The sequence below is a fragment of the Setaria viridis genome, chromosome 9, assembly GCF_005286985.2.
Source record: "Setaria viridis chromosome 9, Setaria_viridis_v4.0, whole genome shotgun sequence".
Lineage (NCBI taxonomy): Eukaryota > Viridiplantae > Streptophyta > Magnoliopsida > Poales > Poaceae > Setaria > Setaria viridis.
The window spans coordinates 16,798,880-16,814,437 of record NC_048271.2 but is presented as its reverse complement, the minus strand read 5'-3'; the positions used below and the strand labels follow the sequence as shown (position 1 = coordinate 16,814,437).

The window sequence follows — 15,558 nt, the reverse complement described above, 5'->3', positions numbered from 1 at the left end:
AAAAGGAGGGTATTTAAAAAAAGTGACCGTTGAGTCAGAAAAGCTGCGTGAGAATCGTTCAGACTCGCATTCAAAGCAAAAACGCCAAAAGTATCAACGTCACACAAGATATTCAAAGGCCGATAAAGTTTACTGCAACTATCCAAGGAGATTTTTATGGCCTCAATTGCTCGCAGGCGAACTTGGTCGGCCACATCCAACACTCGCCGATTGTCATCGGCCGATCCTGGGACTTCTAGCACGTTGTGATGAAGACAGATGGCTTCATGAGCAAGGGACTGTCTTTCTTGTTTCAGATTGGCAATGACAGTTAGGAGATCTTCAAGTTTCTTTTCTTCGGCGGTGATAGCTTTTACGACTAGTTCCATCTCCTTGGTGAGCTCTGCTCTACGCCGTTTGAGCCGGTCTATTTCACTGACGATGCTTGGATGAGAGGTCTCGAGGAGGCTGATCTGCCGGTGTACCTCTTGTGCACGGTGCTTGTAGGAATCTTCTTCTTGATGCACCATCTCCAGCTTGGCACGATCGGCCATGTGTCGCAAGGCTCTAAACACCGGTACTCGCATGGTTTCGATATATGCTGCAGGTGTGAGAACCTCTTCTGCATCTTCTGGGACTTGGCCTTTAATCTCGTTGAATATCCGCCGTATCAGTTCAGCATCTTCCACCAATCGGCTGATGTTTTCCTGAAGAAGGGTATGCAAGCTTTGAAGCTTGGCACGGACATCTTCCGGTATTGAGCTCTGAGTTATTTGGCGCGATGCGACTTCTTCATCAGACAAATCTATCTAGTCAGTACCTCAGGAGTTAACTAACTACTTGAGTGACTATTCACCAGACAAATCTATCTAGTCGCGGCTTGTAATAACAAGTCTACAGTTCCAGGCTTTCCAAAGCGTAACATCAATAAAACTCAGAGAGGTTGTAAAGATAGGCTCTATTTGTCAAAACCCTGAAGAGACTACTCCCCCAATAGTCTACTATCCAGATAGCTCGAGTACTCGCGCTCCACAAAAGGACACGCGTCCTAAGTACTCTACAATGTGCATCTGATGAGGCTCACAAAAGAAGCCTTGTGCGTAGACACTCACATTAATCGTATGAGCAACAATCAGGATTAATTGTGAGAGTCACTAAAAAACAACAAGTTGCAAAGCAAGAAAATAATTACATAAAAGACTTCAATATATTACAAGCATTGACAATTGTTCATTACAATACTAATGTTTGGTTACAATGCAGAATTACTCAAGGTCTAGCTGCTTGGCTACTTCTTCAGTGATGGGATCCATCTCCTGCATATAGGATGGCGTAGTCTACATGGAAAGGGAGGAACTAGTCGAGGATTAGGAAAGTACTCGTTGTAATAAGAGTAGACCTCCTCTAGTTGTATCCGACTAGTATTCTTGTAAACAACCAACCTGTAACCCTGCCCCCAACAATATAAGGCGAGGCAGGGACCCCCTCCAAAACAATTCAATCCAACCAACACACCGGATGTAGGGTATTATGCAATCTAGCAGCCTGAACCTGTCTAAATCATGTGTATGCATTTACTTTCGAGTTCCTGACCTCGACGAGCCCCACTAACTAAAATACTACCTCGAGCACCCCTCTCGGTAGGTTGCTGGGTCTAAACACTGACATGTGCTGCTGAACACTGTCTTCATAGATCCCTTAAGGTACACATATGATGTTCCATCCAAGCAAACTAAGCATGTTGTCTTACCTTTTACCTGACCTATCAGAGCAAATAGGGCTGTCGAACCAAGCAAACTAATCATTGATGGTAACAAAGATAATGGCTCTTAGTGTTAAGTGCTCCTGTCTGTACTCATCCCACATCCGAACCCCATCTTCCTAAAGCTTCTGCATATCTTCCATCAATGACTCAAGGAAAATATCTATGTCGATGCCAAGTTGCTTCGAGCCTTGTATGAGAATGGTTAGTAAAAGGAATTTTCTCTTGTGACATAGCCATGGAGGAAGGTTGTATATGGTCATCAGCACTGGACATGTGCTGTGTGTGATGCTTCTTTCACCAAACGGATTCATGCCGTCTGTACTCAACGCGAACCGTACATTCCTTTTTTCATCTAAAAACTCTAGATGATTGGCATCGAACGTGCTCCACTGACAAGCATCGAAAGGATGTCGAAACTTTCCATCAGCCTTTACTGGACGATCAACATGTCAAGTCATCGGTTCAGCGGTCCTTGGGTTTGAGAACAAATGCTTCAGACGGTCGACCACCGGCAAGTACCACATCACCAAGGCAGGGACTCTGCTCTGAGTCGTCATGTCAGTACCTATACAGGACTCGTCCTCCACTTGAGCACCAGCACTTTTCTTTACACACTTCTTCCTCTTATTCCTGATAGAGGAACCAGCACGGTCCTCACAGAAATCAGCATTACTTTTGTAATGGCTAGCATCGTAATAGGGACATTTTTCCAATGTTGCATACTCACCGCGGTACAATATGCAGTGGTTCCTGCACGCGTCTATCCTTTGTACATGCATCTTCATTGGATTGATGATAATCTTCTTTACTTTGTATGTGTTTTTTGGCACAAAGTTAGGCTTCGGGAGCAACTTGCCCAGTAGAGTGAGGAGATCATTGAAACTATTGTCTGACTAGCCGAATTTAGCCTTCAGGATCAGAATATGAAGGACGAAATGCAACACTGTCCACTCCTTCCCATATCCCTCATATATACGGTCCTTTGCTGCCTTCTTGAGTGTCTCCAAATTCTCTAACCCTTTAGCACTACCTAGCAACACTTCCGGTTCAATGTGGCACAACATGTCCTCCATATCAACATCACGTTCCTCGTCCACCTGTGGTTCCACATGCGCATATGTTTGATCACCATTTTAATCTCCACGGTCATAATCATCATAACATGATTATTTTTATTTGCATCATCACCACCCACTTCATCAGAGCCAATATCGATGTCTGTGTTGTTGAAAGTACCTCCTGCCTCATCATGGTGGGACCAAATTGTGTATCCATCCACAAAACCTCGCTTTATCAAATGCCTCTTGATGACATCAGTATCCTCCCATACAATATTGTTGCTACAGTCAAAATACGGACAACGTATTTGCTTTGTCTAGCAAATGCAAGCGTGCTTCTCCGCAGCCTCGATAAACTTTGATACCTCTGACATGAATGTATGCAAATGTCTTTGTATGCCATACATCCATGCTCTATGATCCATCTTTAACAACCTATGACAACAATTCTATGTTATATTAAGTAATTTAATGAGCTATGGGTGAAATAATTAATAACTCAATTAAACTCAATTCTATAAACTTAATTAAGTTATGGATGTAGCAAGTAGGAAGAAATATAATCAAAATCAATTCTATATTGCCCTAAATGAAACTCAATTAAACCATGGACGTAATAATTAATAAGTAGAAAGAAAAAAATCAAACTCAATTATATATTAAATTCAATTAACCTCATTAATTAAAATTGTTGAACTAATAATTAATAAGTAGGAAAAATATAATCAAACTCAATTCTATATTACAACAGTAATGGTTATAATATGATCATAGAATTTATTTAAAAAATATTCCATCTCTATTTATTTTCTCTCTCTTCCCTCCTCTCTCTTCTAGGTCTAGATCTAGATGACAACTTAATGAAGTTAGAAATGATGGATAGAAGTTAAAAAGGAAGGTTGGAATGGCACAAACTCACCTCTTACAGCCACCTCCTCCAAAGAAAACAAGAGCGAAACCTTTCCTTTTGGAGCTTTTCCCGAGCTCCTCTCGAGCAAGCTCCAAATGGAAATTTAGCTAGGGAAGAAGTTGTCCGCAGCCTTATCTGGGCGGCATCTATGCTAAGGCCACCTAACGCACCCGCCTTCACAGATGCATCCCATCTGTGCCGGTGGACGCTCACTCGGCGGCCCCGGTCACCTTTATGCTGGCGGGTGCCAATTTCGCCCGCCAGCACGCTAATTTCAACGTGCCAGCACAAATCGTTTTTGACGTAGTGTTGACTTTTCTAGATACATAGCTTTAATTATACATCTAGATATATATTATGTCTAGATACGTAGCAAAAACTATGTATCTAGAAAAGTCAAAATAAGAAAAATTAAAATAAATAGTAATTTAGAACGGAGGGAGCAGCTCCCTGGGCTGCTCTAGCGATCACCTAACCACGCTTGGTAGCTACTACTAGTAGTACTAACTAAGGTAACTAGTCTCTCCTCGAGTATGCTTAAAAATGAAACCGTCAGTTGTTAAGTGCCACAGTGCTTAAGAAATGGAACGTATTTGTGTAGTATGTGCCACTCTCTGATTCTCAAGCATGCACATGGGATCTGATAGATTGCCTGTTGACACGTGCAGGATCTGTACACCGGCAGAGCAGCATTATCATTTATCAACTGTTACTTGGGCTGATCGACTCGTCAGCATTTTTTCGGTTGGCTTATTTTGCCGTATACAGCCTTGAGCCCATGACGACCGACGGAGGTGAACCCGCCATGCGCACGTACGTTAACGCTGGTGGATCGGAGGTGGAGCCGCAGCCGCCGAAGGAAGCTATAGCTAGGGTCTCCCTGCACCCATGCGAGATGAATGCCGCAGAGAGCCAGCAGGGGTGATCGGCCCGTGTTGGCATTTAGAGCGAGCCGACGGGGCAGGTGTGGTCGTCGTCGTCGTCGCAACCGCCATGCGTGCGGCGTGCCAATGCATGATCGATCAAGGTTCCGTTGCATGATCGGTGTGTGTGCACAGTGAGGGCTGTTTGGTTTTAGTTGCTTATGCATAAGCAACTTAAAATAAGCAACTTATTTGCTTATGAAACCAATCACCCTTGCTTATTGGGTAGCTTATGGGGCTGCTTATTTTTAGCACATAAGCAACACAAGAGTTGCTTATGGGGATTAAAAGATGCACTTTACACCTCTTGCCCTCATTGAATGCCTGGTTGCCCTTCCTCTCTCTCTCAATGATTAGGGGCAAACATGATAATATCCACTCATTCAATATTTATAAGTAAGGGTATCCAAACAGCTGAACTGAAAATAAGCAACTTCAAATAAAGTTGCTTATAATAAGCAAATCAAACCAACATGCCCTGAAGCAGATCGATCGGTCAGTGGACACTTACTGCTGCACACAAGCTGACAAGCACAATTAATTCCATGGTGTGGTGATATATAAATAAATTATAATCGATCGCGTGGCGCTGGACGTGATGTACGTACGCGGACTCATTGATTCGCATTCACGAATGCGCGTGCACATGGCTTGATCGCACGTAGGTCCATGCATCCAACTGTTGTGGCGCGCGTTGCGCGAATGTGAAACGATATCTGGATCGTACAGAGCGATCGAGAGCAAATTCTTGGTACAGGTAAAAGAGCAAGGAAACGAACTGTGTATCGATCACTGTATGCGATCTGATACCAATTTGAATGTGTGCACATGAGTTGAGAGAGAGGTGAGGAATGCGGGGATACCAGGACGCGTTTGCATCAAATTCTGTCAGCATGGACGCCGCTGCATCAAGCCATGCACGTGGTGATCACGCACGCACGTAGTTCGTACTCGCCAACGCGGCCATCCATCCGTCCACCCAGCTGCTACACACCAGGGGGCGTCGTACTTACTCCCGTACTTTGCCAGGGAGAGGTCGGCCATGAACACTGTTAGGCTTGTAAATGAATTGCGCGGTTACTGGAACCACAATGCACTGTACGTGCACGACGTTGAAAAGACCATGCACCTTTTCAACGAGAAAGGAAAAAAAAAAAAGACCAACCCACGCTGCTCTTGTTGTCGACTGTGTCGTCTCACACCTTTATTTCTCCGCGCCATCCTTTCCTCTGCTTATACCACATCTTAATTAAGGAATTATTAGTAGAGACTCCAAATTTTTTCCACTTTGACTTTCGTCATCTCAGCATTTATTTTGCTTTGCTTTTTAGGAACTTTTCCTATGCGTTATTGCCCTATTGGTTCATATACAACATGTGCAGTACATTGATATGTTCACGTAAATGCCTACATGCTACTCAAATAAAGAACAAAGGAACAAAAACATCAACTCCTTACATGAAGAAACAAATGAAGTGTGCATTTTTGCTTTGCTGGTGTTCTGGTACGTGAACAGATTTTTTTGAAGAAACTAAGATGATTCCTACATTCCCAGCGTTTTGTTTTAAATTTTCCCGAGACACATCAATATAGGAACTAGACACTCTAGTGTACACTCTCCCCATCCTAAAATACAAGACATTCTAAATATTCATTACATATTAGGGGAGTGGCTAAAGATGCATGCACCCATAAGTTATTACGTGAAGAATTGTGTTATCTGGTTATTTTAAAAGTTCTTGCGGATAACAAGGATGCTATTCAACTAGTCCAGCAATGCCTTAAAAAACTAATCTAGCCATCAGACAAACTAATCCCGACAAATTTGAGGAGAATTAATTGGAGAAATGCTTAAATGTGCCTAGAATGTTTTACATTTGAGCATAAATTTTGAATACTTGGATGCATTGTATTTGAGGATGAAGGGAGTCGTAATACACAACCTTAATTGTGCCTCCTCCGATCCAGATTCGAGCCATATGCAATGAAGCTAATGAAAATGCATTTGGTTAGTCAAGCTACCCTAGCTGCATATGAATACCCATGATAGAACGTGAGATTGACGAGTCATCGTAGATGTCCCACGTCTCCAACCACTAGAATATTAATCAATCGAAATACGAGAATTATGTTAATTCAGAAATTCGAACCAGAAAAGTATATCCTATTATATTAGAAGACAGAAAGTTAACAAATTGTGTTAGATATTGTGTTGAATATTTGTACGAGTCCGATTACGAGTATAGGGTAGAGTAGAGTCCATGTCACGCCCTGTAACCTGGACCTCCTCATAAATATGAGAAGAGGGCTGCTGCTGTAACTATGATGACATAGCGACAGGCTTGCGGGAGGAGGCAGCATGATGCCGGGACTCTAAAGCGGACGGTGTTGCAGTTTGGGGAGGAGCGCCAGTAGCCATGCCACAGGGATGTAGGCTTTGATTGAATGTCGTCAATAAAGATCGTGTCTCCAGTATCATCTATGATCTTGCATGCTTGTCTTATTAGATCCGATTGACGCTTTCGTTGGTGGAGATGAGTAGGCGGCTCGTCGCCGTGAGGGCTCATTTTCTAACAAATTGAAGTACGATTAACTCACACATAAATGCTTTCTTTATTTTTATTTCCATGTTTGTGACTTCACGAGAAGTCTATATGAATCAATATTGTTGAGAGTTGAAAGAGATATTGAAAGAATTGATCTGAGGATTCTCTCCATTGATTGAACGAATGGTCTAGTTACATATTTATATAAGGGGAAAGGACATGGTCAAAGAGCATCATGTCCCTGGGGGTTGGCCCTTTCATGAAAGGTCCACACCCTTTCATGAAAGGTCATGTACAATTATCTCTAATACTCACTAATTAAATTATTTCACAACAAATATCAATAAAATTATACTTATCTCCTTAAACATTAAAAAGAATAGCTCCTTAAAAAATAAACCTTTTCTCTACCCTCATCCTGCGCGCATCTTGCAAACCCCTACCTCTTAGCGTCCCATGCTCCTTTGTTTTCACGTCACTCTTCTGGTGTGCTAGTGGTGCCGGGACGAGCCAATGCTACTACACGTCTTGTGCTTCCTCCCTTTCTTCCTTCTCCTACATTCATATTTACTCCCTCCATTTTAAAATGTAAGATATTTTAGTATATCATATATTAAACTTTTATATTTTTTAATAAAAGTTATAGAGAAATTTATTAACATCAAAAAGCCAAATAGGCAAAGTATCCTGGCACCAGATGCAAGAAAAATGTCTTCATCTAAGCACAATCAAGTTAAACTATAAGTCAATAGTTCAGAGTCTTAGTTGATACTCTTTGAATAAGTTTAAGAATCGTTTGTAAAGGTTATGCATTATTTACTCCGTTATGCCATGGAGAGTAGAAGAAATGATATGCCAACCTTGGATGGCCGCTTTTTATCCTGTTAGAAAGCGATAGGGAAAACATTTGCTCGATAAATTTAACAAAACCAATAATTAGCCCAGTGGGCCGGCCGCATGGCCTTGAAACTCTTTACAAAAAGGAAACAGAGTAAATGCAAGTAGTCGGTAGAAAATAGAAAAAGCAAAAAAAACAAAACAAAGCAGATGAGACGAAGGTTCTCATGAGTGATGAGCATGAGCTAGCCCCTTCTCCGTGCTATAAAACCACCCTCCCCATCCCCAACCTCTAAACCCCTCTAATAAATCTCCCCCTCTTCCCTCCCACCAAACCCACCCCCACACTCACCAAGCTCGTTACTACTAGTCACTAGAGCTGGCGGCTTGAGCTGTTTAGCCGACCAAGAACTCACACACATCTCCTCCGGTTCCTCTCTCCATCACCACCATCTCCATGAGCAGCAGCCACACGCGTCCCGCATTGCCAGCACCTTCTTCCTCGTTGCTGCACGTCTAGCCAGCCAGCCCGCCAGATCTCCATCTCCTGACTCCTGACAAGAACAAGAGCCGGAGGAGGGCGTGCCTAGTGGATAGCTTGCCGGCGATGGAGCTGGTGGCGATGCTGACGCTGACGCTTCTGGCGTGCTCGGCGGCGATGCTGGCGCGGCTGCTGGTGGCACGGGCGCGGCGGCGGCGCTGCTACCTGCTGGACTACGTGTGCTACAAGGCGACGGACGACCGGAAGCTGCCGACGGACCTGTGCGGCGAGATCATCCAGCGGAACAAGCTGCTGGGGCTGGAGGAGTACAAGTTCCTGCTCAAGGTCATCGTCAACTCCGGCATCGGCGAGGAGACGTACGGCCCGCGCAACATCATCGAGGGCGGCGAGGCCCGACCGGACCGCCTGAAGGAGGGGATGGAGGAGATGGACGAGACCTTCCACGCCGTCCTCGACGAGCTCTTCGCCCGGTCCGCCGCGCCGGGGGGAGTCGGCATCCGCCCCGCCGACGTCGACATCCTCGTCGTGAACGTGTCCATGTTCTCGCCGGCGCCGTCTCTGGCGGCGCGCGTGGTGCGCCGCTACGGCCTCCGCGAGGACGTCAAGGTGTACAACCTCACCGGCATGGGATGCAGCGCCACGCTCATCGCCCTCGACCTCGTCAACAACTTCTTCAGGTGCGTTCTCATTTCACTTTACTTTTACTGGTCTATATTATTAATACTTAATATGTTTTCTTTCCCACTCCCACATTATTTTTCTCGACCTGTTTCCAAGTTATTAAGCGGCGAAGATAAGACCTTATTCAAGTCCTCGTGCAAACTGTGATATCTACAGTACTTCTGCACCAGGATCAGATGCAGTTATTACTAGAACTGGCAATAGATTGACCGGCCACGTACGTCTACTATTTGTCTATTTAAATGTTACAAACATATTTTTCAAAAAAAAACCCAACAACTATATAAAATTTTTATCCCAAGCCCAAGTGCCGTAATATCAAGGATGTAACGGTTGGCCAAAATCAAAACAGTAATTCAATTTTTTGGAACAAAATAGTAAAAACTTTGGCACACAGTACTACGTACACCCGCCGAAGACACGACTACGTGTTTGGTGTTACTCTCCTTCTTGCTGTGAGAAAAAAAAAATTATGCCCAAACAAAGCTGGGAAAAAACTTATGCCAGTGGGCCCTTGCAGCTGCTAATTACTCCCTCCCTCCCGCGATCGCGCAAAGAGTGTCCCTTTAGGTTTATCATAAATCAAACTGATTTAAATTTGATCAAATTTACAAAAAAAATATCAATATTTATAATACTAAATAGGTATGTTATGAAAATATATTTCATAACGAATTTCATGAAACTTACTTAGACATTAAAATATTGATATATTTTTATATAAATTTATAAGATGATTTGACTACGATATAATTAAAAGGACATTGAGGGACGAATGGAGAGGGACGAAGGGAGGGAGTACCACGGCCTACATCCGATAGGCACGGATGGTGGACACGGAAATAGGGCATCTAGGGGTAGTTTGGTTCGATGCCATTCAAGTTCAAGCTATACTTCTGTGATTCAGATCAGACCAGAAGAGTTAATGCATTTAATCTTCGCAAATGAATGCTTATTTTAGCATGGGCCTACTTACCTTGGCCAGAATCCGTTTTGCCAGACAACACTAATCTTTTTTTTTTGTCAGAGAAAATTGTCAGTACTAGAAAAACAAATAAATGTTCCTGAGATTAACGAGTCTCTCGGAAATCCCGCTACGATGAACAACACTTGATGTCCCGCAGGAATGGATCCGAGAAATTTCTAGCTTAAAAAAAGATGCGCATGTGTTCCAAACAGGTTTGAAAAAATTAGTAAAACAGAGGGCACATTAGCACTTCATTTGCCACAGCCCACAGGCATTCGACAGTCGGCACGCTCCGATCCCAAAGGAGCAAAGCATGGGCTGCTGCTCCTCTGCGTTTCTACTAGCTGTAACCCTCTTCTTCCTCGGCTCGCCCTGGGCAAGGATCCATCTAGAGGTGCCGCCGGGGATGGCCACCATGGACGGCGGACACGGGAGTAAATGTGGGGGAGGGCAGCAGCCGCATGAATGCGCTGCGCCGCGCTGCCGACTGCTGCCGAGCCTACCGACAGCCGCGCTAGCGCATGTGAGCCAGCTACGGCCAGGTCTACCGCTGCTGCGACGCTACACTACACGCGTCTGCCCCCGGGCTTGGCTTTTAATGCCTGCGCACCAAGTTTGGTTTGCTTTTAGATGGGCATGAATGGCTCAGGCTCGGACATGGCTTGGCTTTGGCTGGAGGGCTGGACCTGGACCTGACCGGCTCTGCCTGCGGCTGCTGCTGCGACTGCCTGCGCGAGTGGAGGCTTGTGTGCGGTTTGTGCTCCTATAGTTCTATGGTGGGCTGAATGGAGTAATGGGGGCCTGCAGGATGTGCAGTTCCTGCTAGGTTGGCTCCTGCCGTTTCAAGGCTCCGGGGTGTTCTCTGAAAGGGGTAGGGGGTGGCCGTGGCCCGTGGTCCTCTCAAGTCTCAGGAAAGCATGAAAGAAAGGGGTAGGGTGCAAACCACTGGTTCAGTAGCAAAATTGCAATTACCCCAGTATTACCTTTTTATACAGTCTGTTTTAGTAGTGATCGTAGCTTTGCAATAGCACTTTTTATGGCGGCAACGGTTGGAGCGGTGAGAGGAAATCCTCCTTAGCCACCATCTGTATACCCAGTAGGGGTGTTTATTTCCACAGACTAAAATTTAATTCCTGTTGTATCGAATATTTAGATACTAATTAGGAGTATTAAATATAGACTAATTATAAAACCAATTGCATAGATGGAGGCTATTATTAAGCCTAATTAATTCATGATTAGCACATATTTACCGTAGCATTACCTTGTCAAATTATGGACTAATTAGACTTAATAGATTCGTCTTGCGAATTAGCCTCCATCTGTGCAATTGATTTTATAATTAATTCATGTTTAGTTCTCCTAATTAGTATCTAAACATTCGATGTGACAGGACTAAATTTTAGTCCGTGAAATTAAACACCTCCTTAGTTAGCCGTATAGTCATTTTCGTCTGTAAAAATAGTTTGTGTGCGGAAACTCACGGGGCCCGCGTTGTAATTCATCAACTCTTTTCTTCGATGCGCAGCTCTCGTGCGATGTTCTCAAAAAACTTTGCAATAGCACTAACAACCACTGGAGTACGTACACGTGCATGTTGGTTTTCCTTAATGATGAAAAGAAAAATGATGCACGGTGGCGCGCCGTTTTGTTTGCAGGACGCACGCGGGGCAGGTGGCGCTGGTGATGACGTCGGAATCGATCGCGCCCAACTGGTACGCCGGCAACAAGCGCTCCTTCATGCTGGGCAACTGCCTCTTCCGCTCCGGCGGGTGCGCCTACTTCCTCACCAACGACCCCCGCCTCCGCCCGCACGCCAAGCTCCGCCTCCGCCACGTCGTGCGCACCCACACGGGCTCCTCCGAGGAGGCCTACAACTGCGCGCTCCAGATGGAGGACGACTCCGGCCGCCCCGGCTTCCACCTCGGCAAGGAGCTCCCCCGCGCCGCCGTGCACGCCTTCGTCCACAACCTCCGCGTCCTGGCGCCCCGGGTGCTCCCCCTGCCGGAGCTCCTCCGCCTCGCCTGCGCCACCCTCTCGGCCCGCCTCGCCCGCAAGAAGCAGCGCGGGTCCAACCACCTCACCATCCGCATGAAGGCCGGCGTCGACCACTTCTGCGTCCACACCGGCGGCGCCGCCGTGATCGACGGCGTCGGCAAGGGGCTCACCCTGACGGAGCACGACCTGGAGCCGTCCCGGATGACGCTGCACCGCTTCGGCAACACCTCCGCCAGCAGCGTCTGGTACGTGCTGGGCTACATGGAGGCCAAGGGCAGGCTCCGGAAGGGCGACCGGGTGCTCATGCTCACCTTCGGCGCCGGGTTCAAGTGCAACAGCTGCGTGTGGACAGTGGAGAAGCCGGCAACCGACGCCGGCGTCTGGAAGGACCGCATCGACCAGTACCCGCTCAAGGACGTCTCCAACCCCTTCATGGAGAAGTACGGGTTCGTCAAGGACATGATGAACTTGTGATCGGCCGGCCAGGAGTCAGTGATGTCGACACGATCGACCACGCACTGCTCCACTTAATTCACATGCGTATATAGGATACATCCGAGTAATTCTTCGACAGGTTCAGGCAAGGATGGAGCAAACTTGCTTCAGAAGCAGAGAGGGTCGATGGATGGATGGATCACCATTATATTCAATTCAGTGTTACTACCGTGTTAATTACTTGAACACAAGAAGGGGAACGAAGATTAAGCTGAAGAGGATTCATAGGTATAAGTAGCTTATGATTCTTTTGTGGGGGGTGGTGGTGGTGGTGGTGGGAAGACTTTACGTAGCAGGGGATATGGTTTCTTTTTCTTCTTTCTTCTCTCTTCTTCTACCAGTTTCTGCTTGGTCGTCAGTCGGTGCCGTGTTGTTCTTTATTATTTACTACGAATGGTGATGGATTAAAGTGGAATTATTCTTTAATGGAGTTCTTATGTAAGGTTGATAATAAAAGGTCATACGCATAGTACTGTAAACATTTTGCAATGTCTCCCCCTGGCATTTTCTGGCCGTTTGGGGTTGGCATTTGACTTTGAGAGTGCATTTGGACATTTGGTGTTCTTCAACGAGGTAACATGGCCCGGCCAAGAGACACAAATATATAATCATCTCACCAAAGTGGCAAAGTCCAAAGAACAAAGAGCAGGGCCTAAGGGATGTTTGGATACGAGGTGCAAGGGTCACATCGGATGTTCGGATGCTAATTAGGAGGACTAAATATCAACTAATTACAAAACTAATTGCACAGATGGAGTCTAATTCGTGAGATGAATCTATTAGGAGTAATTAATCCATCATTAGCAAATGGTTACTGTAGCACCACATTGTCAAATCATGGACTAATTAGACTTAATAGATTCGTCTCGCGAATTAGACTCCATCTGTTTAATACTTCTAATTAGTATCTAAACATCCGATGTAAAATGTGCTAAAGTTTAGCAGGAGCATCCCCTGATATTCCTACGGAAATCATATATTGGTAGGTGAATCTACGTTGGAAAGCACATGTAGGGTCCGGGGCCTTGATCGCCGCCGAACGCGGGGCTTTATGGGGACGGCGTGGCCACGGGGGAACAGCAACCGCCCCGGATGGGGGGCACGGCGGCGTCACTCCTCGTTGTCCGAAATTCATTTCGAGAACGCTACGTGACGGCCCGGACGCGGGGGGGGGGGGGGGGGGGGGGGGGGGGGGGGGGGGGGGGGCTGCGCGGCGACTCACTCCACGCGCTCGCTGCTGCGACTGTGCGGCGAGAGCTGGTGCCGCCCGGCTGCGGCCTCCGCCCATAAATGGCACATGGGCGTCGTAATGTCGTGATCGATCGATTCGATTCGCCCCGTACGCACGTGTGTGCCGGCCTCGGCGCGGCGCGTCCGGCCCTCGCCGCGCGCTCTGGCAGTGGCAGAGGGGTAAAGCGCGCGCGTACGTGCACGGCCGGCCGCGGGCCAAACCGCGGCGGCGGCTGAAGCTGTGGGCAGGCCCGGCCGCCCGGGGGCCATACGAGCCACTGAGCCAGGTTGCCTGCCGTGCACGCACGGGGGCAGGCCGGAGACGGAGAGGCGAGGCAGGCCCCGCGTCCTCGTGTGTCCGGCCGGCCGGCCATGCACCTCTCGTGGTAAAACTGAATCTGCTCTACAAGTACGTGCCTCTGCCGGATCGGACTAGCGCGCGCGCGTGCTCGGTTGATGGGCGCGCCAGACCCGGCCGCCCCGGCTGCGTGCCTGTCACTACTGTACTGCGCCCTGTAGTGGTGCGCGGCCGTGTGGGCGCGGGTCGTTGTTTTCCTGGGATCGCCGCATTCGGGTGAAGACGAGACGAGCTCGAGCCAGCGCGCGCGTCGCCAGCAGGGGGTACGGGTGTTCGGTCGACTCGGGTTGTCACGGGCAGCCTGACCGATGGAGTCCCGTCACCAACCGGGTAGCGCATGATGGGGGTCTCTGCGTCGATGATTGATATGAGATGCGAACATGCATGGTGAGCAACAGTGGTAACCCGTCGCCACCACCACGTACGCGGTACGCCACGCATGGCGGCGGAATGGGTACCTGCACGAACCGGAATTCGTTTCCAGCAGCGAGCACCGCACCGGCCGGCACCAGGGATGGCAACGGGGCGGGGCGGGGTCGGGTGGAGCCTTCACGGACCCGCCCCTGAAACCTGAGAATAAAATCCGTCCGGAACCCGAATCTCATTTCGGGTAACAATGTGCACCCACCCTCGAAATCCGCGGGTGCCCGAAACCCAAGCAACAGTGAACCACCACGAGGTGGGGCGGTGGTGCTCGGGACGTGGGCGGCAGGGCGCTCTCGGGCGAGGGGCTCGGGTGGGGGGGGGGCACGAGCGGTGCTCGCGGCGAGGGGCTCGGGCGGCCAAGAGGGGGAGCGCGGGCAGCCGGCGCAGGAACCCGAGAGACGGACTGGGTCTGGGTGGAGTGAAGAGTTATATACTTAGGGATTTTATTGGGCTAGGCTATACCTTAGTATGTGTTTGGATGGGAGACAATGTAGGACGGGATGGTCCCATCTCAGTTTTGTGGGATGGGACGGTCCCATCTAGTGTTTGGTTGAAATAGGATGGGATGGTCCCGTCTTATGTTTGGTTGGAGAGGTTGAGGTGGGTGATATGAATGATATTTTTGATACTGTTAGCTACAGTAATATGTGGGTCCCACATGTCATCCTATACCCATTCTATTTTTTTTTCTTTTTCTTTTTCCCCTTATCTTCTCCACGCGCCCCCCCTCCACCCCGCCGGCCCTGGCTGTGGAGCTCGCCTCGCCCCCACCATGGAGGGCCGCCTTCTCTCCCCACCAGGCCGGTCCGCCGCCTCACCAGAGCCGGCCACTGCGCCGCCCCCTTTTCTCCTCCTCATCCACACCGCCCCTTTTCTCCTCCCC

At 47.8% G+C, this 15,558-nt stretch overlaps 1 protein-coding gene across 1 annotated transcript; it reads left to right on the top strand.

The window, feature by feature from the left end:
• Positions 1-8,303: 8,303 nt before the first annotated feature.
• LOC117839137 (3-ketoacyl-CoA synthase 12) lies at positions 8,304-13,140 on the top strand. Its single transcript, XM_034719401.2, has 2 exons — positions 8,304-9,197; positions 11,827-13,140. The coding sequence occupies exons 1-2, from the start codon at positions 8,626-8,628 to the stop codon at positions 12,638-12,640; spliced, it is 1,386 nt and encodes a 461-aa protein (XP_034575292.1). The 5' UTR covers positions 8,304-8,625; the 3' UTR covers positions 12,641-13,140.
• The last annotated feature ends 2,418 nt before the right edge of the window (positions 13,141-15,558 follow it).

What these genes read in the sequence shown, in the direction of transcription:
- LOC117839137 (XM_034719401.2), top strand. Translation starts at nt 8,626, where the DNA reads ATGGAGCTGGTGGCGATGCTGACGCTGACGCTTCTGGCGTGCTCGGCG. An exon ending in CTCGTCAACAACTTCTTCAG is followed by an intron (nt 9,198 to 11,826) that starts GTGCGTTCTCAT and finishes TTTTGTTTGCAG; the next exon opens with GACGCACGCGGGGCAGGTGG.